Source organism: Anopheles coluzzii, chromosome 2, assembly GCF_943734685.1.
Source record: "Anopheles coluzzii chromosome 2, AcolN3, whole genome shotgun sequence".
NCBI classification, from domain to species: domain Eukaryota; kingdom Metazoa; phylum Arthropoda; class Insecta; order Diptera; family Culicidae; genus Anopheles; species Anopheles coluzzii.
The window spans coordinates 54,269,073-54,296,751 of NC_064670.1; the positions used below are offsets into that span (position 1 = coordinate 54,269,073).

At 45.4% G+C, this 27,679-nt stretch overlaps 5 protein-coding genes across 7 annotated transcripts; 3 read left to right on the forward strand and 2 right to left on the reverse strand.

Moving 5' to 3' along the window:
• Window positions 1-245: 245 nt before the first annotated feature.
• LOC120952707 (zinc finger protein 585A-like) lies at window positions 246-3,848 on the reverse strand. Its single transcript, XM_040372176.2, has 2 exons — window positions 3,587-3,848; window positions 246-3,502 (listed from the first exon to the last, which is right to left on the reverse strand). The coding sequence occupies exons 1-2, from the start codon at window positions 3,725-3,727 to the stop codon at window positions 1,523-1,525; spliced, it is 2,121 nt and encodes a 706-aa protein (XP_040228110.2). The 5' UTR covers window positions 3,728-3,848; the 3' UTR covers window positions 246-1,522.
• Window positions 3,849-3,972: 124 nt separating this feature from the next.
• LOC120952715 (dephospho-CoA kinase domain-containing protein) lies at window positions 3,973-5,782 on the forward strand. Its single transcript, XM_040372186.2, has 5 exons — window positions 3,973-4,106; window positions 4,168-4,376; window positions 4,624-4,918; window positions 4,994-5,127; window positions 5,208-5,782. The coding sequence occupies exons 2-5, from the start codon at window positions 4,265-4,267 to the stop codon at window positions 5,372-5,374; spliced, it is 708 nt and encodes a 235-aa protein (XP_040228120.1). The 5' UTR covers window positions 3,973-4,106; window positions 4,168-4,264; the 3' UTR covers window positions 5,375-5,782.
• Window positions 5,783-6,971: 1,189 nt separating this feature from the next.
• Window positions 6,972-18,152, forward strand: LOC120952706 (transforming growth factor-beta-induced protein ig-h3). 2 transcript variants are annotated; one of them, XM_040372174.2, is made up of 9 exons: window positions 6,972-7,280; window positions 8,717-8,967; window positions 9,467-9,761; window positions 14,036-14,221; window positions 14,303-14,570; window positions 14,657-15,191; window positions 16,447-17,063; window positions 17,138-17,263; window positions 17,354-18,152. In XM_040372174.2, exons 1-9 carry the CDS (start codon window positions 7,192-7,194, stop codon window positions 17,852-17,854), a joined length of 2,868 nt encoding a protein of 955 aa, XP_040228108.2. In that variant the 5' UTR covers window positions 6,972-7,191; the 3' UTR covers window positions 17,855-18,152. The 2 variants fall into 2 exon arrangements, with proteins under 2 accessions (XP_040228108.2, XP_040228109.2); XM_040372175.2 differs by having other exon boundaries at window positions 8,882-8,967.
• Window positions 18,153-18,298: 146 nt separating this feature from the next.
• On the reverse strand, window positions 18,299-20,790 carry LOC120952708 (polypeptide N-acetylgalactosaminyltransferase 35A). Of its 2 annotated transcripts, none has more exons than XM_040372179.2 (3): window positions 20,599-20,790; window positions 18,654-20,478; window positions 18,299-18,555 (listed from the first exon to the last, which is right to left on the reverse strand). In XM_040372179.2, the coding sequence occupies exons 1-3, from the start codon at window positions 20,625-20,627 to the stop codon at window positions 18,424-18,426; spliced, it is 1,986 nt and encodes a 661-aa protein (XP_040228113.2). In that variant the 5' UTR covers window positions 20,628-20,790; the 3' UTR covers window positions 18,299-18,423. The 2 variants fall into 2 exon arrangements, with proteins under 2 accessions (XP_040228113.2, XP_040228112.2); XM_040372178.2 differs by having other exon boundaries at window positions 18,654-20,484; window positions 20,599-20,784.
• Window positions 20,791-21,332: 542 nt separating this feature from the next.
• Window positions 21,333-27,637, forward strand: LOC120952718 (5'-3' exoribonuclease 1). The gene is made up of 9 exons (XM_049605171.1): window positions 21,333-21,559; window positions 21,685-22,125; window positions 22,210-22,797; window positions 22,886-23,115; window positions 23,200-23,857; window positions 23,927-24,201; window positions 24,274-24,421; window positions 24,488-27,124; window positions 27,210-27,637. Exons 1-9 carry the CDS (start codon window positions 21,485-21,487, stop codon window positions 27,276-27,278), a joined length of 5,121 nt encoding a protein of 1,706 aa, XP_049461128.1. The 5' UTR covers window positions 21,333-21,484; the 3' UTR covers window positions 27,279-27,637.
• Window positions 27,638-27,679: the final 42 nt, after the last annotated feature.

Below are 27,679 nucleotides of genomic sequence, written 5' to 3' on the forward strand. Positions count from 1 at the left end.
TCAAAACTAAGGTTTACAAATAATCTCCTTAATCTAAGAGTAATTCGTTTGTTTTTGAAACCTAATTTTTACAAGCGATATTCGTTCAGTGTTTTTAAGGCGTGTACGGCATCCTTTTGATTGCTCGTGACAGGGAAGTTTACTTTAACAGTAAAGTTTTATCGTATCTTTTCATTCTTTATTCCAACCATGTTGTGATATTCAGTTTGAAGTGTTTTTGGATCATTCCATCACGCAAACAGATGAAATCTTCCGCAGACTTTTTTTATTTTAAAAGAATCCATCTATCTATTCATATTGTTGCATTTTCCGCTACAAATTAGTATCATTTACAAACGCTGTCAGTCTCGATTACTACTTATATATTTGAAAAAAAAAAGGACATTGGAATGTAATTCGTATACCGCAACCAGAAACCATCTCCGCCGTTACTGATAATTCAGCAAAGTTTTTTTTTCGCATTTAAGAAACCCCTAAGCACACCAAAGAAGAACACAAAACAAAAAACATGACCAAGCATAGTTCGTCTCATTATTTGTTGTACCTTTTTTGTGCAGCTCTCTATTCAAGATTTTAAACTAATTTTACCTGTTCGCAACAATATCGCAACCAATACAAAATGTGTAAAACAGTCCGATTCGTTGCTATCGGAAGAACTCTTATAATCTGCTGAATTGTGAATATGAGTTGAGCGATGAGTTACTAAATTATTTAATCCAGTATATTATTTGCATTGGGCAAGCTTTCGTTTTATTGTTGTGTATTTTTAACTTTGTGTTGTTCTTAATGATTTATAATTTCCCGATAGTGTCATGCTTTTTGTTTGGAACGGCATTGCCGTTCAGTGTATATACAAAATACATGCATACATAGAGGTGCTCGAATTTATACGAGTAAAAGCTACCGATCGTCAACCTATCAGAAAGCTGTAATCTTTTACACCATGTTGAATTAATCTAAAAAAAAAACTGGTCAATTCAGACCATAGATCGTTGTGTTGAAAAAGGAACATGCTTAAAAAGTGTATTTAGTTTGCGAGCATGGGTTACACATTGATTATAGCGGACAGAGTTTGGATGAACAGGTGACCACCACCAAGGGATGTGACCAGCTAGAATGGAATAATGCGTAGTGAATGCAAAATTAAAAGAAAGAAGAGAAGAAAATGAAATGTTTTTTATAACATCCGTTTGCTCGTGCTACAACAATCAATGAGCCCCAATTTGAATGAAACAAAGGAACGTTTAAAACAAGAGTAGAAAGCAGTAAGTTGATGAAAATAACAACCCTAAATATAATGAAATTAATTGAAAACAGTGTATGGCTAGTGCAGAACATAACAGAACAGAACAGTACATGTGTAAACATGTGTTTTGAATACGGACGAAAGAAATTCATCAAGAAATCAATCATTCAAAAAAAGTTCAATTACTACCAACCAGCATCTTTGGTGAGTACACGAGTGAAGAGAAAAAATGCATTCTTCGGATTGTTGTAAACATGATAACATATAACAATATCTTCACTTTTCGTCCCTTTTCATAACACCATGCTTCTGCTGTTGGTGCCGTTTGAGGGAGCTTTTACTAACGTAAGAACCATTGCAAACATGGCACAGGTACCGATCCTCCCGATGGCTCGCTGCAACATGTTCGTTCAGATGCGACCGTTGCAAGTAGTTCTTGCCACACTCCCCACACACAAACGCTCGCTCCTGCCGATGTCGGGAGCGCTGGTGTTTGTTCAGGTGATCTTTCGTGGTAAAAGATTCGTTGCATTCGTCACACCGGTAGTCCTTTCGCGCGCTGTGCACACTCCGAATGTGCGCGTTCAGGTTCGAGTTGGCCGTAAACGTTTTCTCACAGTACAGACAAGCGAATGCCTTAATGCCTGTGTGTCGTTTCAAGTGATACTTCAGCCCGGATATGGAACTGAACCGACGATCGCAAAGCATGCAATAGACGGGCTCCGATGGCTCCATGTCCGATTGATGTATGCGTTGCTGATGGGTTTCCAGCTCCTGGCTTGATGTCGTGCGGAACTGGCAGTGTGAGCATTGCTGCAATTCCGTCCCATTGACACCTGCACCCTGCTGCTCTGAAGTGTTGGAGTGCTCCAGTTGTTCGTAGTACAGACATCTGTGCTTTTCGAGGTTGTGCTTCCGCTGGAAGGTGCGATCGCACAGATTACAGGTAAACACATAACCGCTTTCCTCCTCGTGCACCGAATAGTCCAAGGATGTGCTTTGGACTAGCGATAGCGCTTCCTCCATTTCGGGAATGTTGCTCTCACGAAATCGAACATTCTCCTTCAGATGTTCGCGCCGATGGATGCGATAGCTTGCATGCCGCGTAAAACTAGCTCCACAATCGTTGCACACCAAACTGGACACGTCGTGCTCTTCCGCCAAATGAATCGTCAGGTTTCGCTGGCTCTGAAACCCTTGCTTACACTGTGGACACAGATACATGCACACTTCTTCCTGTTTCTCCGATTCATCCATTCCCTTGAGGTAGATGTCATAATCGTCGATCAGATACTCTTCTCCATTATCGATATACTTGTTCCAGATCTCATCATTCTCGAACGTTTCGTCGAGAAAATCCTCCAGAACCGTCCGCTGATCGATGCGCGGTTCCAGCGGCTGACAAGTTTTCGGCCTCTCCGGAACGCTCCGGACGAGATGCAAGTTCTGCAAAAAACGATCCTGCTCAACGTCTACTACCTTGTCGTCTTCGAGCAATTCCAGCTCTTTGCCAAACAGGGATGCATTTAGCAGTGTGCCATGCAATTCTTTTGCTGCAGTAGTGGTATCATCTTCCGCGGAATGTTGCTCCTGCAAATGGTTCATCAACGCTACATAGCTGTCGTAGCTATGCGTTGCCTCCGCATTCCGGCAATGCCCACAGTAATACGGATTCACCTCTTGCCCATGGGCTGTGCGAAGGTGTCGATTGAGACATTTCTTGAGCCGTTCCTGCTTGTTGCAAAACCGGCAAACAAACAGCCCATCTCTATGACTGGTACGCACGTGCTCCAACAGTTGACATTCGTCTGTCCATCCGCTGTTGCAAAAGCTGCACACATGATCCTTGTGAAAGCGCATGTGGTTTTGTAAGTTGGTTTTTGTGAGAAACTGTCGCTCACAGATGTAGCAGCGGTGCAATTCTTGGGACTCGTGATAGATTGCATTGTGCTGAAGCAGGCCACGGTTGGTTTTGAACGATTTCTGACACGCTGAGCAGTAATGAAACTGCTGCTGATGCTGTTTCGTTGGACAGTGTTGCACTTTCGCATGTTTTTCTAAATCCTGCATCGATTCAAATGCCGAATCACAGTCAGTGCAACGTATGGTGGGGATGTTATCCTTTTTGGGCGATGCAGTGTTACTATGCTCTTTCATGGTGATGGTTGTTATTAATGTTTCGTAGAAGAGAAAGCAATTTTCGAGCCGCTCCAAGCATGTTGTGCATATACCATTCGTTTTTTGTAGTAAGGATTCCTAAGAAAAACAATATATATCACAAATATTTTCATTTACAAGAGAGAGCGAGCAAGAGATAGAGAGAAAGAGATTATTACTAACTTGGGGTAACTGGAAAATTCCAATCATTTCACGTATTTTCACTTCCCTTTCCAAAAGAAGCACCACGGATTCGAACTCTATCAACCGATCTGCAGTCTCGTTGCAGCAATTGCACCGAATTGTACGATGCCGCTGCTGCATGATAACGTTCCAACCGACGATAGATCATAAACAGGTATACAAATAATAGTACTTTAGTAATATGAATGGGTGATTGTTTTGCGTTTGAAAAGACGCACCAAACTGAGACGCTAGGAAACAATACGCAGTAACTGAACTGAAAAACAACACTCTTGGATTGGACTCAGTTTGACAGCCGGGTTTATTTTTATGGTGAGGCCTCACGCACACACCGACACAGCAGTTTGACAGGTGTCGTGCTTGTCGCAAGTTGTGGGTTCACGGAGCATGTAGACGGATGTTGCGATTTTCCATTAGTTAATATTTTCATTCTGTGTTGAAGTAATCCAACGATAGCCTAATCCCGTTTTACAGCTTGCCAGGCGAACTACAGTGCATGGTAAGATGATATCAAACCATCGTGTCAATGCTGTTTTCATTCCCTGTCTGCTTCTTTTCAGCGTATTCAACAGTGAACACACTCTGCGCTGCCCAACCCAATACCACATCATATTATTAGCTTAATTCATAATTTCTACGCGTCACACTGGTGGTGAAATGTTTCTCGTTGCCTTAACCGGCGGTATCGCCTCTGGAAAGAGCACCGTGACAAAGATCTTCCGCGACAACGGAGTTCCGGTAATCGATGCCGATGCCATCGCCCGCCAAGGTAGGTGTAGCACGTTTACGAAACGATATATAATCGGGGGCCGTTGACACCATCGTGCTTGCCCTGGGATCGTGCACGACCGCTGCGTGTGTCGGGTGGGGTGGTTGATGAGCGTTTGTCGTTTAGCATAGCAGTTGCATAAGCAAATAATCATTCCATGGCACAGTTGTACGCCCATCCGCGATCGGAATTCCGTCCTATTTAGATACATACATACTAATACATATTACCCGTTGCTATGTTTTAGTGGTTGAACCGGGCCGACCAGCATGGCATAAAATCAAGGCCGCCTTTGGTGAGGAAGTCTTCCATGCCGAGAGCGGAGAGCTGAACCGAGAAGCGCTCGGGCGCATCATATTCGATGATGTAGAGAAGCGCCGAGTGCTGAATGAAATCACACATCCCGAAATTCACCGCACCATCTACCGGGAGGTGATCAAGTGTTTCTTTATGGGGCACAATTTTGTGGTGCTCGATCTACCGCTGCTGTTCGAAATACGAGTCATGTTGAACTACATCCATAAAATCATTACCGTCACATGGTGAGCGCACTTGGTGGAACTTGTTTCCTTCTAAGCACCATTAAGAATAACGTTCTGTTCCTGTGTGGTTTACAGCGAGGAAGATATTCAAGTCACCCGTTTGATGGATCGGAGTCAATACACCGAGGCAGAGGCGAAAAAGCGCATCAAAGCACAGATGCCACTGGAGCTAAAATGCGAACAATCACATTTTGTGATTGAAAATTCAGGTCAGAGCAACGCATACCGAAACAGTGTGCCACAGAGGGAGAGCTTAAGTGTTGTGTTTTCGGCTTCATTTCTTTCACAGGTACACTAAGAGACACTGAAGAGCAAACGCTAAAAATCCTCGCCATCCTACAGGATAGTAATCAGCATTGGAAAATACGTGGCGTCATCTTTGCTACGGCGGCGTTGCTCGTTTCTAGCATTGCGTGGCTTTTAAACTACAAGTACAAGTGGTTCAACTCGAACTGATTGAGCCGCGTGCGAGCTACGCTGTGATTCGCCTACGATTGCTTTTATTTCGTACCCAAAATCGCTCGCTGCTCCTCTCCTTCCCTGGTGGCATTATTCGTTTTGCATTAAGTGCGTGTTTCCTATTCCCTCGTTTTCCCGAATTTTGTTGTTGTTTTGTCGTCGCATCTATTGATGTAGATTTTAGGACGAAGCTACATCACCGTGCAATACGTGTCCTTGCGTGTAAATAAGTAGCACTTCAAGATGTACAGACAAGTCAATAGTGTAGGTAATCGCGCGTTATTTTTTTTTTGTTTTTTTGCTTCAGTAAACAAAGACAGAGGGCATTTAATAATCGGATAGTAATGTGCTGAAGATGCAATCTAATGTGTTCGTGTGCACGGGTACTTGGTGTGGTGTCTGCGTGTGCAATGCAAGCTAAATGAGCTATACGCTTTTCCTTTTTACATCGTCCTGACGGAGATTATAGAAATATAGAAAAGCGAAAAAAACGTAAATAAAAAAGGGTTTTTTTTTACTGCACAGTTGAAATAAATTACTGAAAGAACAATATAGTCTTCGGTTTAATGTATAAACGAAACTCGCTGCAAAATGTTAACTAACAACAAGAAAAAGGAAAGCTTTTAATGAAATATTATTCTATCTGTGATTAACGATCGGCGGTTTTGTCCAATTTGAAATAATTCTTGGATTTTTTTTTCCAATTTGAAATAGATTACTGAAAGAACAATATGATTGTCGGTTGAATTAATAAACGAAACTCGCTGCAAAATGCTAACTAACAACATGAAAAGGAAAGCTTTTATCGAAATATTATTCTATCTGTGATTAACGATCGGCGGTTTTGTCCAATTTGAAATAATTCTTGGATTTTTTTTTCAATTTGGAATAGATTACTGAAAGAACAATATGATTTTCGGTTGAATTAATAAACGAAACTCGCTGCAAAATGCTAACTAACAACAAGAAAAGGAAAGCTTTTATCGAAATATTATTCTATCTGTGATTAACGATCGGCGGTTTTGTCCAATTTCGTGCTGACGCGAGCGCACTGTGCTTTCACTCTGTATAGCTCTCTTGCTTTCTTTTTCTGTTTCTTTACCCGCGTAGAACAACAATCGATCCCGGAGAAACGTGATGGTGCTCGCGAAAGGGGGTGAAATTTCTAGAAAAAGAGAAGATTCCCCTTTCCGCGTGCACTCGTGCACTACCTACTACCACGCGGGAACACACGGTACTGGCTGCAAAAGTCTAGCCGATAAAGCGACCTGAAACCGGTCGGCGGGATTTCCATGTCCCGTCTCTTGCTTCCTCCACGGCCATTCTCGTACGCATCCATTTCTCTTCATCATTTAATCATAATAATATCATCTGTTTAGTGTTTATTTACTTCGCGATCACTTTACCACTACACTTACGCTGCGATCTCTGACTTTGCGCATACAAACGATCGCACCGCAACTGCTTCGATGCGTGCGACGTTTTTTTTTGTTTCCGTACTCGGCGTAAAATTGAGTTCGTGTGTATGTGTGTGTACAGAGGAACGACGGAACAGTTATGATGTAGTGGTGGTGTGGCTTGAACTTATAAATACAAGTGCACCGGTGTGATCAGTTGTTTGTTTCGTGGAAAACGTACTACAGCGCGGATCGCGAGCGCTAAGCGGAAAGCCCTTCCGGAGCCTGTTCAGGCAGAGTCAGGTCGCCGAAATTGTCTGTGCTGTGCTGTGTGCGCGAAATTGTGTTCTAATTGGTCGGTGGAAAGTGATCTGTGTAACGTAGGGTGATCTGTGCAACGTACAGAAACCGAGAACGATGGAACGTGCCCGTGTCCGTGCGATCGGGGTTCCCTTCGCCCTGTTGCTGTTGCTTGCTCTGGCTGCTCGTTCGGTGACCTCTTTCGAGTAATGCATTTTTTGTTGTTGTTGCTCCATTTCACCATCCCATGTCCCGTTATTCCCCGGCCATCCTTATCCGATCCTTAATAACGCTTCCACCTTCGATCGATTGTCCTGTCCCGGTGCGGGTTGACCTTCGTTGAGTAATTGAGCTTCCAGCTTCGCAAGTAGCCGATCGTTAATTATTGAACAATTATTCCAGATCGTGATCAAGCCGTATGCTTGACAACGCGTACAACTATCTTGCTTCAAATTTTATTATTTCTAATTCCACACCGTTTAGTTGGAGTAAACGATCAGTAGGGAAGCGCAATAGAGTAGTAGTAGTAGTAGTAGTAGTAGCAGTAGTGTTGGTACCGTGTAGCAACGATGCCCTTTGGCTCTTGCTGATCGGAAGATGGCACGAGATTCTAGAAGTTTCTCATTCCCATTTCGCCATCTTTCCACTCCAACGTCCTCAGAGACGGATCATGTTTGGGGTGGTAATTGGTGGTGTTTTGCGTGTTTTCACTACTCAATTGGCACTTGCTTACCGTTGACTACGGACACCCAATCGTCCAAATGTGATGTAGGGTTGATTATTCAATAATGGATGCTGCTGTGGAAGGCCTGTTTAGAATATAGCCTCTTCCGTTTGAACGAACGAGATAGGGACACACAGGAATAGGGACGGCGGACTAGCGATCGTTCGTAGGATAGAAAGGAGAAAGGAGATAAGCGACGCTGAATTAGCAATGAGCAGACTCGTTAGCGGGAGAAAAAAAAACCCTTTCCATTTTTTGCGACGGGATTCAACGGGATCGTTCAGAACCAAATCGTACTTTCTCCAGCCCAGCTCCAGTCGGCAAAAGAAAGCAGATTGTGCTCCATGCGCGATACCATAGTCTCGTGCATGAATAATCTGGAGAAATGGAAAATATTGAATTGATGTCCTTCCTTGACCCGTTGATCCTCTAAACCCATTAACAGCTAACACCGTCACTGCCTTGCAATACTTTCCATTTTTTATGTGACTAATCTCGACCGCAGAGCAATCCGTTAACCGGGTGTACTGCTTGTTAATTGTTTAATTTTGAAAATTTTGGTTTCGGTTTTTGTTTTCGTTTCATCTAACCACCAACCACCAAATGTTCGTCGCCACCACACCACCACCTTCAACAACCACAACAACATTAACAACTACACGAACGTTATCTATTGTTACTACTCAACCGGGGGCGATCGGTGTTGATTGCGTGGTTTTCACCCGGGCTCTACAACAAAATCATCAATAACTCTGTGGCCGCGGGACTCGGAAATTAATGGTGGACCGTGTGTTATCCCATGCGCGCACAAACAAATAAACTTTCACACAAACACACACACACACATGATCACACAATGGTATATCGGATGTGGTATTATTGGTTTTATATACCGTGTTATATACACAACCTCTAAAGTGGTTTGGATGACGAAGTCATCCGGCTAGCCGGACTTGGTGAAGATTTGGCCGAGTGGCCGGCAGAATTGCACGAACCGATTGCCACGGCCGATGTCAATCCATTCCTCTGGATGCTACGCCATATAGATGAGCCTGACCGTGTCAATGACCATCACTATTCCAGGGTACCGGAAGCGCTGGTCGGTGGTGCGTTTGGTGGCTCGGAACGGGAAACCGCTACGATCGGTGGCCAGGATCGCGAATCATTGGGTAAGTATCTGTTTGCATTTCCTAAGGCTAGGGCCCTCTTTTGCGGTCATTTACACCCAATTTGTTCCACATCGTTGCACAGAGTTGGAGAAGAATCGGATTCGCAAAGCCCACACACACAGATGGTTCTAACTAGAACACTGAGTCGAATCGAGTGATTTGTTTCTTCTAGTAGTATATTTCTTGATCTCATCAGCTTCAGTTCTCATGTGAGCAAAAGCATATGCTTTAGCAGTGTTAATGCATAAAAGCTCATCGAATGGCGTAAGACGCAATAAATAAGATTGAATAGCACGACGCTTCAATGATCGATGGAGGTTAATGGTAGAGTACATAAATATAGCTTTAATACGGTGCATATGCTGCAACTCGGTGTAAATACATTTTAGTTGAGCGTTTTCCTTTTGCCTTCAAACCTGGTTCATGAATTGGAAATTGATCTGTCCAAACCACACACTTAGCACACCATTACTGACCAAGAATTCGTCTCGCACTCCAGAATCGGACGCAGAAACGTTTGCCGACGAGCTGAGCCAGAATCCGGACGACAGACAACCGTCGTCAGTACATCGACCGGGACTAACACCGCCGTACCGTCCACCGGCAGCGCAACATCCCGATGTGGAGACGGTGGATGATGGCCGCCAACCGCCACCGTTCGATACCAGCTCGCTGTTCCAGCATCATTTCAACTCGTTCTTCAATACGCCACTGGAGACGGGCTTCTTTGGAACGGCCGGTCTTCCCGGATTCGGTTTCTTTGACACCAACGCCAACCGTCCGTGGTGGAAGGGGTAAGTTAGTATCTAGTACAGACTGGGAAGTAGCGATGAGCAATGGATAAATTGGTAGCAAATTGTCGCACGGTGAACAAACCCCTCCCATCCGTGATGCACTAATAATTTGCATTCAACGCCTAATGCTACAGTTTCCGTGCACACACACACACACCCAGTCGCACTACGCTTTATAGATAGTAATGTGTGCGCCTTGGATAGTGGATAGTGCATAAAAACTGTGCCAACATGTGGTGCAACAGCGCACACTGCACACCGTCGCGCACCAACAACGCGCATGGACAACAGGCGGCCGGATGACATGAAAAAGAACCAAACGCAAACACATGTTTTTGGTGTGTAAAGATCAACATCATCAGCATTGATGAAAGGCGGCGGTTAATCGTTGCATGTGGCATTTTTACACCACTATCCTGGGGTGTGCAATGGCTTGGTGTGCCGTGCCGTGGAAAGAACGCCGCGTAAAGATCGGTTCCGATAGGGAATGAACTGTGTACATAGTCTGTGAACATGTTTGTGAAGCAAAATCAATATGAACATGGGAAAGCAGGACTGTTTGATCACTGTTCTCGTTTGGAACTGTTCTCATTGTCGTTAAGCACCTGTTTGCATAAAAAAGAAAGGAGCAAAAAAAACGATTTACTTACTTCCTTTCGTATGGTGTCTCGAAAGCTCTTTTTTGTTTACTACAGATGCAGTAAAATAGTAGAGAAGGAACACTGTATAAACAGGATAAGAGGTAAACCAAGCATCCGTGCAAAATGATAATGATGTGGAATATTGAAAACCCCATTTTTGGGAGAGCAACACCTACAGCAGCAAGTCGATCTTGAACCATTACCGTGTCTAGACTGACCTACATTATTTCGCAGGTATCGCATCCGGTCCCGCAATCCAGTAGAAAGTTCCAACGAGCTCATAAGCGATTTTCGGGTTTAGGTAGGGCGGTTGCTAGGGTAACAATTTAACCCAACCGATACGCTGGGAAGAGTTTGTCGCCCTTGCGACGGAACAATGCCACTCGGATGGGTTGTTAAGGTAGATTTTGCTAATTTTGAAGTGTGTTTGTGAGAGAGGAAAAGAAATGGGTACATTCCTTTCAAGTGCTTTCCAAGGTGAGCCCAAGATTTCAGGTTTGTGTTAAATCCATTTACGTACCCCAGACGGTGGATACCATTGTGTCGCTCGACAAACTTCCGGACGGTAAGATTTTGTGTTTTTTTTTTGGAACGCATCGTGAGAAGGTTATTTGTTGGGCAAAGCAGAGTCCGTATCCGTGGGATAAATTAGAACGATCTGTTTCTTTTATTTTTGATAGCAAGACAGGTACAATGTAGGGGAGCGTGTGGGTGTTTTGTGCACGTTGAGACAAGTGCGCAAAAAAAAAAACCGTAGCATGTAACACACATTGTTACGGTGTGTGTGGGAGCTGTCGATGCACAAGCACAGGAGAATGGTTTCATGAGACCATAATTAGGCATTACATGCTGTCGGATCTCCAGCTTTCACAAACAAAATGGCTGTATGCAACGCATTGCGCTTTATGATTGCACCGGCTGATAGACACGCATCGCAGAGGGAGCTGGCTAGTATATACAATCGGAAGGTGTTGTAAAGTGAGCTTTTATGGGGTGTAATTTAATTTACGACATTTATTTTGTACGTGTAATTTTTTCCAACTTGACTACGTTTCCAACCCTGTTTGGGGGTTTCCGGCTTGATTTATAAGCAGTTTGTTTTCTGGTAAAGGAAAAATAGGAGTATCGGAATTCCTGAAAATAAGGAATTTCTCAATATTACAGATCAAATGTCAAATTAGTACAATTTGCTTGAAGAATTGTCCAATGCAGTGTAAATTGCATTTTTGCTAATAAATTTAATCCACTTAAAAGCCAAAAATATCAGAATGTTCTGCACGAATCGTATCGAATAAATGTTTAAGTCAAAATACCGAGTAATCAAATGTATTTTGGCTGTAATCCACCAAATTCGACTTACGTTGATATTCTAGTTACGCGGATTCCCCGGGAACGCACAAACCGCGTAACTCGGGAACAGACTGTATATAGACTGGGATTGACAACGTAGGCCGTTACGCCAAATAGAAAAAGAAGTTCCTGTTGGTTAATGTAGTTAACATATATCCCAGAACTACGTCGTCACCGCTGGACACTGTCTTGTGTCGGTTGGTAGCTTATGATGTTCGATATGCATTATGGATGTTTTAAAAGGTTAACAAGATGCAACAACGAGAAATCACCGCACTATGGCAGATCATTCATTACTGGATCATTGCACCGGTCAGCGTTTCTCGTTGCATGCTCAGCCCCAAAACACGTTGATCGTGCTCAGCAGCAGTTTAAATAATCATTGCTCTCACTCTCACAGAGATATGCTGATGCTGTTGGTAATGTAAAGGCAAAAAATGCAGTGCCAATGTCTTTGCTGTGCACAAAGTTCTGATCGAGGTCGCGGGTAGTTTGCTCATCTCCGAACAACGGGGCCAAAGTGGACCCCTCCCGGCTCGCAAGTCCTACTAGCTGATGGCTTATCGTTTCGCACTGGGGTTGTTACCACTGACCCGGGTCTGAATGGAGACGATTTAACTGATTCCGCGCCGCTGTGCAGCAGGAGACATATGCTCACGACCCCAGCGCGTGTTGTTGCGCTCTCGGAAGAGCACTCTCCATAATCGTATTCGCGACGCAAATGCAAACTGACGATGATTTACGGCGAGAATTGGCTTGAATTTCATTAGTTTTAATGCAATGTCCGTGAATTATTCACACGGCCAGAAGGAGGGAGTAAGCCACGCCGTCAAAGGAAGACGTACGCGGCTCGAACGATGCTGGACAACCGGTGTAGTGTCGACTGTGTAAGTATTTTTTCTCGCGCAAGCTGCTTTATCCATTGTTTTTATTCTCAAAGTTTGGACTGTTGAGAGTGGAAAGGATCACGAAGATAGACAGCAATGGACCAGAAAGGCCTGATTTTGTGAAGCAAAACAAATGAATGGGCCATTTGCCGCACAACTAGCTCGTCTGGGAATGCAATCAAAAGCTGCACACTGGAGTATTTTATCAGCGCAGAAGAAAACCAACTGGCAGCTTGACTACCCCGCAAGACGCGTGAGCATCATCCTTGTATTGTATCCAAATTCAGCGGAAAAGGATGGGGTGTTGTAAACTCTAAGGTTCCATGTCGATTTGAATTAGCTCATCTGACAACTTCATGAGGAACTTGCTTGCTCGAGTCGTTTAGATGTGTACCGCAAAACGGGCATTGAATTTCCAACCTCAAAGCACACCGCCGACAAGCGAGCGTATTATCGTTTGGTTGGCAATGAAAATGGACAGATATTTTCCCACGATAGCTAACTGTGCTGGGTTTTTGTTTCTTCGTAGGCCTTGTTACGTCATTTTACGGATGACTAGAAATTTACTATTGGCATTGCTAATTTGATTCCCTTGAACTAATCTTGCAAAGGGGAGCATTTTCTGTTCTATTCCGTTTAGAACACTTCGAGCGAAACAGGCTGACGTTCGAAAGATAAATATGTACGTCCGATGGATGTGAACTTTTTTACTCGGAGTAAACGAACATCAGTTTTCTTTCTGAATTCATTTGTTTTTGCTTGCGTGAGGATAAACGTAACAAAACTTAGCGCGCAAAGGCACGGTGACGAACTGAAAAGGTTACTTAAAAGCGCTGGATCATGCATTAATCAGCAACTTACTTTGTCGGACGTGTGACATTACCAACTCACTTTCTACCAACAACAGCTGACCGTTGATGTATATTTTTCATTTTCTTCGAAAACAAGACATTAAGCACATAATGAAACCTTGCCAAACGCAATTCACCTAAAGTTAGTGTTTTGTGCATACTTGCTAAAACGAAATTTGTAATTTTAAGAAGAGTTTACTTTTCTTTAAATGTTTAAATTTTCTACTTACCTTTAAGATCAGTTTGCAGGTATGGTAAGTGTTACAGTTCGTACGGAGAGCAAATGAAAGCCAACTTGCTCGTTTGGTGGTTAACTATGAACTGATTTATTACAAAAGAAAGCATAGGCTAATATGCCTAGGAAGCGAAATTATGCTGAGGCAAAATCCACTGTTTAGTAGTCATAGCCTACTGCAGTAAGGTTTCATGAAAACGACGAATGTACGGCCATTGCTTTTTCTTCTCAATTAAGCCTTAAATTTCAAGCAAGAATTAAAAGCGACCCAGCATCGTTCGCTAATCCACTAAAATGCACTTTTTCACAGGGAAAATGTTTGCGTTGAGCGGGAAGAAAAGGAAGAAGACATATCATCGTCCGACAACGACGAGGTATCGGTCAACGGAGGCACAGCCAGCGGAGGCAGCAGTTTCGGTTTCCATGGTTTCAGCACGTTCAACTTGAACGTTCAATCGTGTGCCGAAAAGCAGCACAAATATGTGTGCACCTCGATGTAAGCAAGGATTTGCCTTATTGGACGGACAAACCGTATCACTGGTCGGATGGTTTTTTTCGCTCTCCTTTTTCTCCACAGCAAAAACGTCAACGGTCGAAAGCGCACGGAGAAGCTTACACGCCAATGCTGTCACGGATACGGTCGACCACGCAATGGACCACCGAACGCGCATTGCCAAAAGCTGGACCTATACTCGATGGAAGAAACGGTCGAGAGGCTCGGCGCGAAGGAGTTCGTTTCCACGCTTAAGAAGAGCGGTTTGGATGCTACATTGGAGAATGATGTGACACTGTTTGTTGTACCGGATAGTGCCTACACTTCCTTTGCCGAGCAAATGTGGGAAAACGTAAGTATGCCATGGCTGTACAAGCGGAACTGTTGCACAACTCTATAACGAAATTGTTCCTCCTCTCTGTTCCTCCGTTGTAATAGAATCTGGTTGCGTTTGACCCGATGGCACGAGCAAAGCGCGCGATTGACTTCGCTAGCATGACGGCACGGGACATGATCCTGGCGCACACGGTCAACGGAACGTATTTTATCGAGGATATTAGCAACGAGCAGCTGCTCAAAACAGATCTGCCCGGAGCGAACATTCGTATCAACATTTATCCCCGGGGACCAATGGCGGCGACGGTTCGGGATCAGTCGCACGCTGAGCATCCCTACCGCTACACTGCCAACTGTGCGCCACTGCTCAAGCTGAACCGTGTGGCCGATCGGGGCATTGTGCACGTCGTAGATCGTGTGCTGGTACCGGCTCGCAACACTCTGATGGACATCATTGAGGTACGGGACGATATGACGCTCATGCGCACCTTCCTAGAGATGACCGGGCTGGACAAGATGCTGCGCGAGCAGGGCGATGACAAGCACTACACCATTTTCGCGCCCAACGACGATGCGTTCCTCAAGCTGGACAAAGACATCCGTCGCAAACTAAAGGCAGGCAACGGCTGCGCCATGAGTAAGTGCTCAAGATTTCCTGTTTTGTATATTTCTGCAAACGTATATTTTACCATCCCTTGGTGGTTTTCTTACTTTTGCTTCTATGGAAATGGTGTGTTTCTTTCTTCTCTTTTTTTCTGTGGACGAGCAAACACGAATCGATTGTTTACGGCTCGATGACTAATTGCAATCGCCGATTGCGCCGGTTCTTACGGTGGCCGGGGTACATTTTATGTTACTTCGCGTCATTCACAATTACGGTGCTCATTGTGTGCTGGCGCGAACGTGACGAGAATGAAGGGGATGCAAATGTTGGAACGTTCTGCCATTATGAAAGACTCCACAAGTTCAAATGAATAACAGAAACAGCCCCCGCATGTTAGAATCTGTTACAAATGGGCAATTGTTACCCCTTGCATAAATAATTTTACCGGATCTGTGGATATGTAGGTACGATTGTCTCGGCAATTCGTAACATTCGTTGCGCTGTTTATTCCAGAAAGATTAGTTAGAGCCAGATATAAAGTTGAATCAATGTTATGGCAAATTATTAAATTTACTTTTTTTTATTGCTATCTTCATTGAGGAACGTTTGTGCAACATATGTAGCATAAATTCAACGGTAAATATTTAGTTCAACTACTGAACATTTATTGTTGATTTGCCATTGATTCGTTCTGAACACACAGTCGTAAAATGTATGGAACGATCATTAAATCACCCCCCCCCCCTCCTCTCCTCTATTTCTTCTTTTTTACTACATGCGAATGATCGTTTATCCTGGTTATAGTTAAACCAACCAGCTACTGATAACCAAGTCCATAAGTGATGACGATAGGCTTAAGCCAAAATTTACGAAAGTGTTATGTTGAATATGAAGAGGATCATGCTTTGCACAAACCGTTCATTTTATAGCGGGGGTCATGTTTTTATACTGTCTAACCCAAAAACAGTATTCCATATGCTAATACCAAGGCAAACCCGCGTGTTCTGATCATTATGCACTGTTTGGAAAAAAAGCAAGCAAACATTACCACCAGTATCGCTTTCTCAAGGTCTTTGCATCACACATGTACTATTTTGCATTCAAATTACAATCGATCGTTTCGCACTAAGACCAGGAATGCGTTTGCCAAAAGTTTGATGGTGTCAATTGATGCCGCGTTAATCGTATCGAATTCCCGATTCGGTATCCTAATGCGTTTTGTGATTCGGTTAATTGAATTTTATCCATCATGTGTTTAAGCAACTCCATATTTGTTTCTAATCGACAGACATCCTCAAGAACCACATTCTGGATATAACGTTCTGCTCGCTTGCTGCTGTTAACGGCGTCAAGACGTCGACGTACAACATGCTCAACGAAAAGCTCGAGTTTGAATATGCCATGGTGGGCAAAACGCGTGTCCCATCGTCCGTGGAGGGTGAGCTGAGCGAGGTCGAAGACGAGGGCAAGAAGACGCAGCGCATCCGCATTAACGGTTTCGCAACGATTGAGGAGAGCGACGTGGTTGCTAGCAATGGTGTTCTGCACGTGATTGACAGCGTTCTGCCGACGGACAGTGGCATGCCGATTTCAAACACACTGGGCAATCACAATCTAACCGTATTCAAGCAGCTGATCTCCGATGCCGGACTCGAGGAGGAGTTTGACGGCATGTCCAACCGTACGTTCTTCATTCCAACCGACCAGGCATTCGAACAGACGGAAACGGGACGGTACTGGATCCGCCAATTGAAGGAGCACCCGGAAAGCCTGCGTGGTAACGCTGCACTCAAGGAGTTCCTCGAGTATCACGTGGCAGAACCGTTGATTAAGACCTGTGGCCTGGAGGAGACAACCATACCGACAAAGGCCGGACAAAATGTTCGCGTTAACCTATACACTACGGTAGGTGCCGGAAGGAGAATCTAGGGCATTGGAGAACAGGGTTTTCATTGAATTTTCTCTTTCTCTTTCTGTAGAATCCCGTATTCACGACGGTTATGAATCGTGCCACTGTCAACTGTGCCCGTTTGGTACGTTTCGACGAAGAAACGTGCGGATCTGTGGTGCACGAAATCGACAAGGTGTTGGATGTGCCAAAGACGGTAAGCGAAAGCGAGTGCAGTCGTCAAAAGACATCCGCGGAATGACGTACACGGCGCTACTAATGACACATTTAATGGGACCTTTTTTAGAACTTGATGGAAGCCCTAAGCGCCAATCCGGATTACAGCATGTTCCAGCGTATGGTTAGTCTTACCAATCTGACCGAGCTGCTTACGTCTCCCGATTCTGGACTGACGCTGCTGGTTCCGAAGAATGACGTGTTCCTCGAGGTGGACTCGTGGTATCAGGAAACACTCCAGAACCAGGACGAGCTGGAACGCATCATTCGAGCGCACGTGCTGCCGAACGTGATCTGCTGCACTGGCATCGTACCGTCGGAGTGGCCATTTGTACGCACGACCGAAACGATCAGCGGCCATCAGCTGAAGCTTAACCGTAACCGCCGACCCCAGGTACAGAATGCCGGCATTACCAAGTGCGATGTTGTAGCCCGTAATGGTATCATTCATGAGATTAACGATGTGATCAATGTGCAGCCGAAGCGCACCAGCAGTACCGGTGGTGGTTCTGGCAATCCGTTCGAAAGCTTCGGTAGCATCACACGCCCGCTCACTTTCTGGTTTAAGTGAGAAACGACCTGCTATCTCATGCTTTATATCCCACTTTCTTATTCTCTATGTTTGTGGGATTGGCCTCACCCCAGGGATTCGGTTTTTAAAAGGCATCAGATGCTTTACTTTTAGCACATCCGGGTGGAATCGTGCTCATCCTGAGCAATGCAATATCGATTGGTTCGTTAATTATTTGAACGAGTATAGGAGAGCCACGGTGGTGCCGAATTCTGAGAGGCATAGTTTTACAATACTTCTAACATTACTGTATTTATACAACGAGAAATAAACAACTCATGGTGTTTAACTGTACAAATATTTTGTGCATATTATTGTGCTGTCCGATTTGTAGGTAAATCTATCTAATTTTAGTGGTAAATAAAGAATAGCAAAGAAATAATGATGACATAATTATTTCCTTGCCCCAATAACATCGAGCAATACAATCACAAGCGGATGAAATCACATTGTATAAACGAACGGTATGATTTATTCATTTCATTACCTAACTAGAATCTAATGTATGGTAAACTTGAAAGTCTGTGTAGAATACAAAAAGTTGCAGTATCTTATCATCAGTTCTGTTGTCACGAGATTACCAGATCCCAAGTGCTGCGTGGGGAACTAACGCATAGGTCCAGCCCCACAGGTGATCCCTTGCGTATGTCTTTCACAGTTAAACAGCTGCCCGAAGCAATGTTGTAGATTGGTGTGCCAGACTAAATCGACAAAATAAATATAACAATAAAAATAATAAATAGTCATCACTACGTATCGAATGAATCGTACTATCTGCGATAAACGCTTAGCGACTTACGGTTTTACGATGTTTCCACGCCTGATCGCCACCCATTTCGTGGCACTTGTTCAGCTTGGGCCGTCCCTTCGTTGCACTGGACGGTGCATCCAAGCACAATAGCTGCCCCAATACTAGTTCGGACTTTTCCGTCTCGTACCACGTTTGATGTTTCACGCGCAAACACGGCTGCAGCACCAAACCCGAGCCCTTCTTCCAGAGGCTCTTCTCGCTGTCCAGCTCGGTCGAGAGGCATAGCGAGCTGTTCGATAGGCGTATCTGAAAACTAGCCACGTAGTTTCGCTTTCGCGAATGCCATGGTTCAAACTTGGGCTGGGTGGCGTCTCTGGCATCGGAGGACGTTTTCTCGCCCGGCACACGCAATTGCGGGTAGATGTTGTCCAGATACCATCGAAACGGTTTGCAACCAAGACGTTCGCGTAAACGTTGTCGTTCGCTAACGTTTCCATACGGTACGTGGTGTGCCTGTGGTTGCTGCTCGTAGAAGTACCGTATGTAGTCATCCATCCAAACGTGCGCTAGGCGCAGTGAATTTCGGATCATCGTATCCTGCCCGTCGGGAGAACCGTAAGGACGTCGTTTGCGGAACACGTGACCGATGCGGGAGCAAGGCAGTAGCTCAATCGACCCACCACACTGCCAGGCGCGGAAGGAGATCTCCAGATTTTCGCCACCCCAAACATCCATGCCCATATCGTACTCGCCCAGCTCCTTGAAATATGCTCGGTCGATAGCAAACAGGCCACCGGCCATTGTCGGTGAGTTGAACGGGCCGATAAAGTCCGTGTCCCGTTCGAGGCTACCCTTCGGCAGGTTGTCCCACTTGAAGTGTAAACCCCAGTTGAACCCGCCCCGTACTAACGGACTGGCAGTGTACACGAATGTGTCCGAGTTGATGATGTCGATTACCGGCATCGCCAAGATGGTACGGTCATGCTTGATGCGCGCCAGCAACGGCTCGATCCAGTCCACATTCACCTCGATATGGCTGTCGAGAAATATTAGCACCTGGCCGGTTGCATTGCGTGCACCGTATACCCGAGACCGCATCAGTCCTTCTCGATCGGTGTTCCGCAAGAGGCGCACCTTGTTCGTACCAAGTTGTGCTAGTTCTTTCTCTAACTGCCCACCGACTGTTAGGTCCTCGAAGTCGCTACAATCGTCCACGAGGATGAGCTCCTTCAGCAGATAGACTGGAGTCCGTTTGAGCACGGTGTGAATGGAACGTACCAGCGTCTCGAGATGTTCGTTGTAGAAGCACATGACAACCGATGCGACGGGAAGCACCTTATCGTACACCTGTGCTTGACAGAGCTTGTGCCGTGTGTCCGGGATCGGTCGGAACGGTCCCAACTTGTTGCTGACCAGCACGTTGAACGCATGCTTCCTGTACCCAATGTCACGGATAAACTGCTCCTCCGAGTTTTGCACCATTCCGAACTCGTCGGTTCCATTCGGTTGTATCAGCATCGGTTGTAGTTCGTCGATCAACCGATGGCTTATGCGTCGCTTTTCTTTTTCGTGCATGAATCGGGCGTACTTTTCTTTAAACAGACTTTTACCTTTTTCCGCCCACTTTGAGGATTTCTTATGTAGCCTTTCGTCCGATGCACCAATCAGACTGTTTTGATTCTTCAACATGAGCTGCCGAGTGTCTTCTGCCGCGGTAGCGGATGTGGGGGCTTTTGCCAATCGCTGCTCACTGCCTCCCGCGCCGTTCGTCGGCGTGTTGCTGAGATTCCAGTACAGGTATATGCTAATGGACCACGTTAAGGAGGCGGCCATGACGCCCCACAGGAATGATCTGTTCGTCATCTTGGAGATTCTGGGACTATCAGGAAACGATAGACACACGAAACGAAAGGTCAATATTGTATGCAGTTATCAGCAACAGGTGGTGCAATCCGCCTGCACCAAGGAAAACTGCTGAGAACTGTAGGCTTACCTTTTCTTGCTGTTGATCTTTTCGCTCATGGCCACATGCTGCTTCGCAGCCGGAACCCAGTTCGCCTAGAAAATTAACATATTACTAATGAGATGCACCAAACTGAACCACGGCACTGTTGCAGAGTTGATGATGTTTTGTATTGTTTTTGCACACTGTATTGACAGGGAAACCTGAATCCAGAATCAGAGTAGGTGGTCTCGTTCGTATGAGCTTGGCAGTACAGTAGAGATTTTTTTGTAGCTAAAAATCATTCTATTGTATTGTTAAACATATTTGTATGTGGGTGAAAACCTCGTTCGTGAGTCAGTTTTTAGTGATTTCTTGTAGTTTTTTTTAACCATAATATGATTCTTATCTGAAAAATGAAAACATTATCGGAATGGAAAAGCCACCTTGTTTGATGTATCTTGGCGCTTCCTAGTGACAAGGTATGTGTAGGAACGAGGTTAAATATTTGCCAAAATCGGTTTGTCCACCTTGGATGCCATTCGACAGTAGAAAGCCCTTGTAAATGCAAACAATTGGCATTGCAAGAGGCATAAATACATTTCCTATAAAATTTATAAACCAAATAACAACCTTCTCGCGATGACCAGACCGACTCATCAGTATAATTACATTGAATGGGAAAGGGGTTTTAGATGTCAAACTGTCTGTAACGAACTTTTGGCACTTTTCAAATCGTTCTACATTGCGGGACCTCGTTCCCACACAGACCTTGGCCCGATACCATCACTCCGATTGAAAGTCATAAAAAGACAAGCCACTCGAACGAGAGTGGGAAAGCGCTTAATCGGTTCCATTTTTATTTTCTGGTGCAGCTAATCTTTAATTACGTGTACAGATTTTAACGTACGTAGGTAAAGGTCTTGAAGAGCTCAAAATGGGAGTGCCAAAGTTTTTCCGCTACATGAGCGAAAGGTATCCTTGCTTAAGCGAGCTGCTGAGGGAAAACCAGGTAGGCCTAGCGGGAAGCGTGATTATGTGTGGGGTGGAGGGGTGCAGTGCACAATAGATGGTGAAATTCTTATCTACCTTTCTCTTGTTGTCTTGTTCCTACCATCTTTTGTTTGTGATGACCAGGTGCCCGAATTCGACAACTTGTATTTGGATATGAACGGAATCATACACAACTGCTCCCACCCGAACGATGCGGACGTGCACTTTCGGATTTCGGAGGAAATGATTTTTGAAGGCATCTTTCACTACGTGGAGTATCTGTTCAAACTGATTCGACCGCAGCAAGTGTTCTTCATCGCTGTCGACGGTGTGGCACCGCGCGCTAAAATGAACCAACAGCGTGGACGTCGCTTCCGTTCGGCGGCTGAGGCTCAGGACCTGCTAGAAAAGGCTAAGGCGAAAGGAGAGGAGATCTCTTCGGAAAGCCCGTTTGACAGCAACTGCATAACACCGGGGACTAGCTTTATGGTTAGGCTGCAGAATGCTCTGCAACACTTCATACAGGTGAAAATAGCGACCGATCGTCTGTGGAAAGCTTGTACGGTCATCCTCAGTGGTCACGAGGTAAAGTATCCTGCTGTATTTGCTATTTCGTGCTTGGCTTCAAAGGGAAATTCTAAATTCATCCTATATTTATTTACTTTCCAGACGCCAGGCGAGGGAGAACACAAAATAATGGAGTACATCAGGCACGCGAAGGCTCAGCCCGGGTTTAACCCAAACACGCGGCACTGTCTGTATGGCTTGGACGCGGATTTAATCATGCTTGGACTGTGCACACACGAGCGCTACTTCTCGCTCCTAAGGGAAGAAGTCAAATTTGGCAAAAATGACAAAAAAACGTCAAATTTAAAAGAGATCCGGTTCTACTTGCTTCATCTGACGCTACTTAGTGAATATCTTGAACTGGAATTCGCCAGCGTTCGCGATCGGCTGCGGTTCCCGTTCGACATTCACAAGCTCATCGACGACTGGATACTGCTGGTGTATTTGGTGGGGAATGATTTCATTCCTCATATGCCACACCTGCACATCAACGAAAATGCGCTTCCAACACTGTATGAAGCTTACATGGACGTATTGCCGAACATGGATGGCTACATAAACGAGGCTGGCATATTGAACTTACCTCGGCTGCAAATGCTTATGAGACGGCTTGCTAATTTCGATCGGGATATGTTTCTCGATCGTTACACCGACCTAAAGTATTTGGAGGGAAAGTGCGGCAAAAATAACGTATGTGTTTCACGGACCGGACCCTTTTCAATGTCGGGGATGGATTTATGTTTTTAATTATATATTATTTTCCTGCGACTTTTTGTAGTTGGATGCTTTTGACGTCGACGCGAATGAGATAATCGGGGCGAGCGAGATGGACAAGGACTTGATGGCACTGATTATGTCATCGGAAATGCTGGACTCCGAGGGAGAAGACAATGCAGCACCGGTGACGCTGGGGGACATCGAAAATGACCCTGAATTATTTGAACAAGAATTTAAGAACTACAAACGAAACTACTACATGAGCAAGATGGGATACGCGGATTTCACTGAGTATGTTGTGTTGTATAGCAGGCCACTGCTCAGTACCGGCGTGCAGTATTAATTCATTCCGTTCTTTTGTTTCCAAACTTATAGGGAGGTGCGGGCAGAGCAGGCCGAATGCTACATTCGAGCCTTACAATGGACGCTCCATTACTATTACCGAGGCGTGGTATCATGGTCATGGTACTATCCTCATCATTATGCTCCGTTCATTAGTGATGTCGACAATTTTGCACATCTCAAGCTAGACTATGAGCTGGCGAGACCGTTTTTGCCGTTCCAGCAGTTGCTCAGTGTGCTGCCCGCAGCCAGCAAACAACATTTGCCGTCCGCGTACCACCAACTGATGACCGATCCCAACAGCTCGGTGTATGATTTTTACCCGGTCAATTTCGCCACAGATTTGAACGGCAAGCAGCAAGCGTGGGAAGCGGTCGTACTGATTCCATTCATCGACGAAAAGCGTCTGCTTAAGGCGATGGGTCCGTGTGATGCGTTTTTGACGGACGAGGAAAAGCAGCGGAACGTGCATGGACCCATGTTGAAGTATCAGTACGATACCAAGCAGCATGCACCCCTGGAGGCAAAGTATGGATTTGATCGCGTTGACGAGCTGCATGTGAAATGTAGCGAAATATGGCGAGACGATCTGCGCGTTGCAGAAAACAGACTAGTTTTAGGGCCATCGCAGGGCGCAGTGCTGCACGGGTATGCGAAAGGATTTCCCACCTTTGCACATTTGCCGTATCATGTGAGTAGCGTAAAAGTGTGAGTACATCGAGTAAGACCGAATTGTAATTATCACTGTTCTTATATCCAGGGCGAGTTGAAGGAATTACGGGTAAAGATTTTTAACTTTGCCAGTAAAAATGAAAGCATGGTTGTTGTGCTAGATACGCCCGACGGACAGCCATCAGACACTGCCGAGCTAGCCAAAGAGCTCCTAGGAAAGGTGGTACACGTTAGTTGGCCACACCTCATGGAAGCCATCGTGGTACGGGTGTCGGATCGATCTAAGACGTACGAACGTAACAGCGAACCGTTACCGACTGACGAACGATCATTCAACATGTGGTGTAGATCGATTATTGAGCAGTAAGTGTAAAGTGCAAAGTGCGCACACACGCAGTATGCCGATTTTGTCATGAAAATTCTATGTTTCCACAGCAACAACAACCGGCTCGCTATAAACGTGGGTACGATTAAACAGTTAGTGCACGTAAGGATCGCTGTAGGCACGGAGTATGTGCTAAAGGACAATGGTTTCGTGCTGAAGAAACTGTGGAACACCATCGATACGGCATATCCAGCTCAGGTAATTCATCGTATGATGTAATTGAATTCCGTCCATTAATGCAGTTCCTAACCTCCTAACTTTCAGACCATTATTCAAGACCTGCAAGATATTATGGCCAAGCAAAAACCGTACATTGAGATGGAGGAAATGTTCCCGCGAGAAAGCGTCGTGTTTTTACGTGCCACAGAATTTTACGGCAGTATGGGCAATGTGGTGGATGTATCGGGCTCCACGAAACGGGTGCAGGCACGTTTTCTTGTGTACGAGGAACCCGATCTGGGGCAGGTATATAACGTACATCGCCAGTCGCTACAGGGCTACCGGAATGCCAACGATACCGCGGCAATGCTCGGTATCTCGGTTGGTTTGCTGCTGCAGTTGACAGGCTCAATATTGGTTGCACCCGGTGGGCATCGTGCGCTTAATGTGGACGAGAAGTCGTTGAATATCGGATTGCGCCTTCGAATGATATCGAAGGACGAGGAAGCGGTAGGCTACTGTCGAAAAGTAAACAAAACATGGTTATTTTCCGACAAAACCGTGAAGCTGATGCAGCAATACATGGAACGAGCTCCCGGGCTCTTTGAAAAGCTTGATTGCTCTCGTAAAACGAACGTTCACTTTGAGACGGATCTGTTCGGCGAAGGGAACGAAGGGAAGCTGCAGGAGCTGTACGACTGGTTGAAGGTGCAGGAACACGTGAATTCCGAAAGGCGCAGCTGCGGAATCATACTGCTGGAAGAGAAAGCAATAGAAGCTCTAGCCGAAACCATCGACAAGTACCAAACATTGCATCAACCCAAGGTGCAGACGATGTTTGTCGACCCGAAAGAGCTGTATCGGCCGGGGATGAAAAATGCGAAAATGATCGATCCGTCGGCGCACTTTGAGTTGCTGGATCGTATAATTGTGGTGCAGGAAAAAGAAGATGTACCGGTAGGCGCACGAGGCACCATTATCGGGATACACCGCGTATCGGACCCCAATCCTGTGCGACGCGAAGCGATTGGACAGGAGGATACAAACTTTGAGGTGCTTTTCGATAAACCTTTCTACAAGGGCGTTGATATTTACAACATATCTAGTACCGAGAAGCGGGTGCTAAGACTATCGCAAAGTGTCATTATGAACATTTCCCACGGCAAAGCATCCGCTGGATATCGATACAAAGTGTCAGTGGACAGGAGCAATGCCGTACGAAAAGAAACGCCAGCAGCGACTGAAGGCAGAAGCGCAAACAAATCTATGGCAACGGCGGAATCGATTCAAAGGCGTGTAAATGAACGCATCGGTAAGCGTAGTAACGCAATGAACAATGTATCTCTCGCCGGTACATCGGCTACCCGGCCGACTGAGCAAAACGTCATGCAGCAGAAGGACGGCGACCAGCAGCGAAAAATCGAGTTCGAGCGCTTGTGGAGAAAGCTGAAGGAATCTCCAAAGGCTCCGGGCGAACTGTTTGATGCAATGGACATACAAAACATTGTGCAGGCTCCACCCGCGGAGAAAAGCTCCTGGCGCCGAAAACCCGAGGATGATGCTACTCTCCCGAAGAAGGATGGCGAACAATGGAATGGAGATAATATGACAGGATATTTGAAGCAAATGTTACGCATCGACGAAAAAGCTGGAAGCGAAAAGGCGAGCGAGAAAAGTGTAAACCCTGCAAGTATTGCCGTGCCCGCCCCAGCTAGTTTGCCGAAACCACCGATTCAGTGGCAAACGCAAGCCGCTTCAAAGAGTCCGGCAAAGGGACCGACAGCGGTTCCTTTGACGGAAGTAAATGAAACAACGAAAAATAACACTAACAACACAGCGAACCAATTTATTGCACAATATATGAAAACTCCACAGCCTCAAATGGCTTCCATGGCACAACCGATGCACCTCGGCTTCAGACCGATGCTCCGTCCGCCAACGCACACGTTTGATCCGCGACATCCACAGCCACAGTTCGGGCCGATGATTATGCAACCAGTATTTATGCAGACGGGTACGAACATGCACCAGTCCATGGGAGCATTCCAGCAGCCAGCTATGCCACCATTTCCCCAGAACATGCCAATGCGACCACCGGTACCGTTCCCTAACAGAATGGAAAACAGTGTACCGTTTCCGCCGCACGGGCATGGATTGAACAATGCACCAGCAAAGATGATGGTACAGCAGCAGCAGCAGCAGCAGCAGCAACAGCAACAGCAACATCAACAGCAACATCATCAACAGAAGCAACAGCATCAAGTACAACCACACTATCCCTCCAACTGGGGCCCAAAAGGGCCGCAGCATTTGTCATACAACAAGAACAATCCTGCCGGTAATGGTGCTTTTGTGCCATTGCAGGCAATGAAAAAGACAGCTAAGGGCAAATCGGGAGGAGGAAGCGGTAGTGCTAACTATAGCAACGTTAGTAATGTGGCAGCAGCAGCTAGTGAGACTTTGATTAGCCAGAATGTCAAAAATCAGCCCACACCACCATCAAAAACCAACGGGCAAACTACCGGCGGCTTTAATGAGAAAAATGCTCGCCGAAGGCAGGAGGTGGAACAAAAGCAAGCGGAAGTTAAGCAGGGCTTTGCCACTTTCCTTTCTCAAAAGTCGGACACAAAGCAACAAAAAAATAAGCATAACAGCAACACGTCGACGGCAAAGAAGCAGTCCACGGTGGTGACGGCTGTGAAGGACCAGGATGGTCAGATTGAGGACACTTCTGTGGTGAAGGTAAGTGGCTTTGAGAGTTTAACATTCATCGTGCAAGAGAATGTACGCTATTGGGTTGTTTTTATTTTTTCAATCTTTCTTTCAGCAAGCTCCTTCTAAATCCAAGCCGAAGACACGCATTGCCGCACGGTTCGGCGTTGCTTCCGAGGGCTAAGCCGCCAAAAGGACGTTAGTGTTAGTATGTATGTACGTAAACCCCGTATACCAATAGGAGTGTTTTAGCATTGTTTTTGAGCGCAACGTACTCGAGATTGGGTGTGTTATTCAATCAATTCCTTCATTTCGGTATACAACAACAATGTTTGCAAAGTTTACGTACCTACTGTAAAAAGACGGAAACGTATTTTGAACTTTGTACAAACGAATAGCAGATTTATTTATGGATTGATTACGAGGAATTATCTGTGCTGGAAAAGGGCAGAAGAGTTTTGCCGAAGCGTACAAAAGTTCTGAGGACAGAGATACCAAATAAACTCTCCGGAAACGGAAAACCCGGAACGATTGGGCAACATATTTTCTAATGTGTTCTAATGTGTTACATGTCACACAACGGCA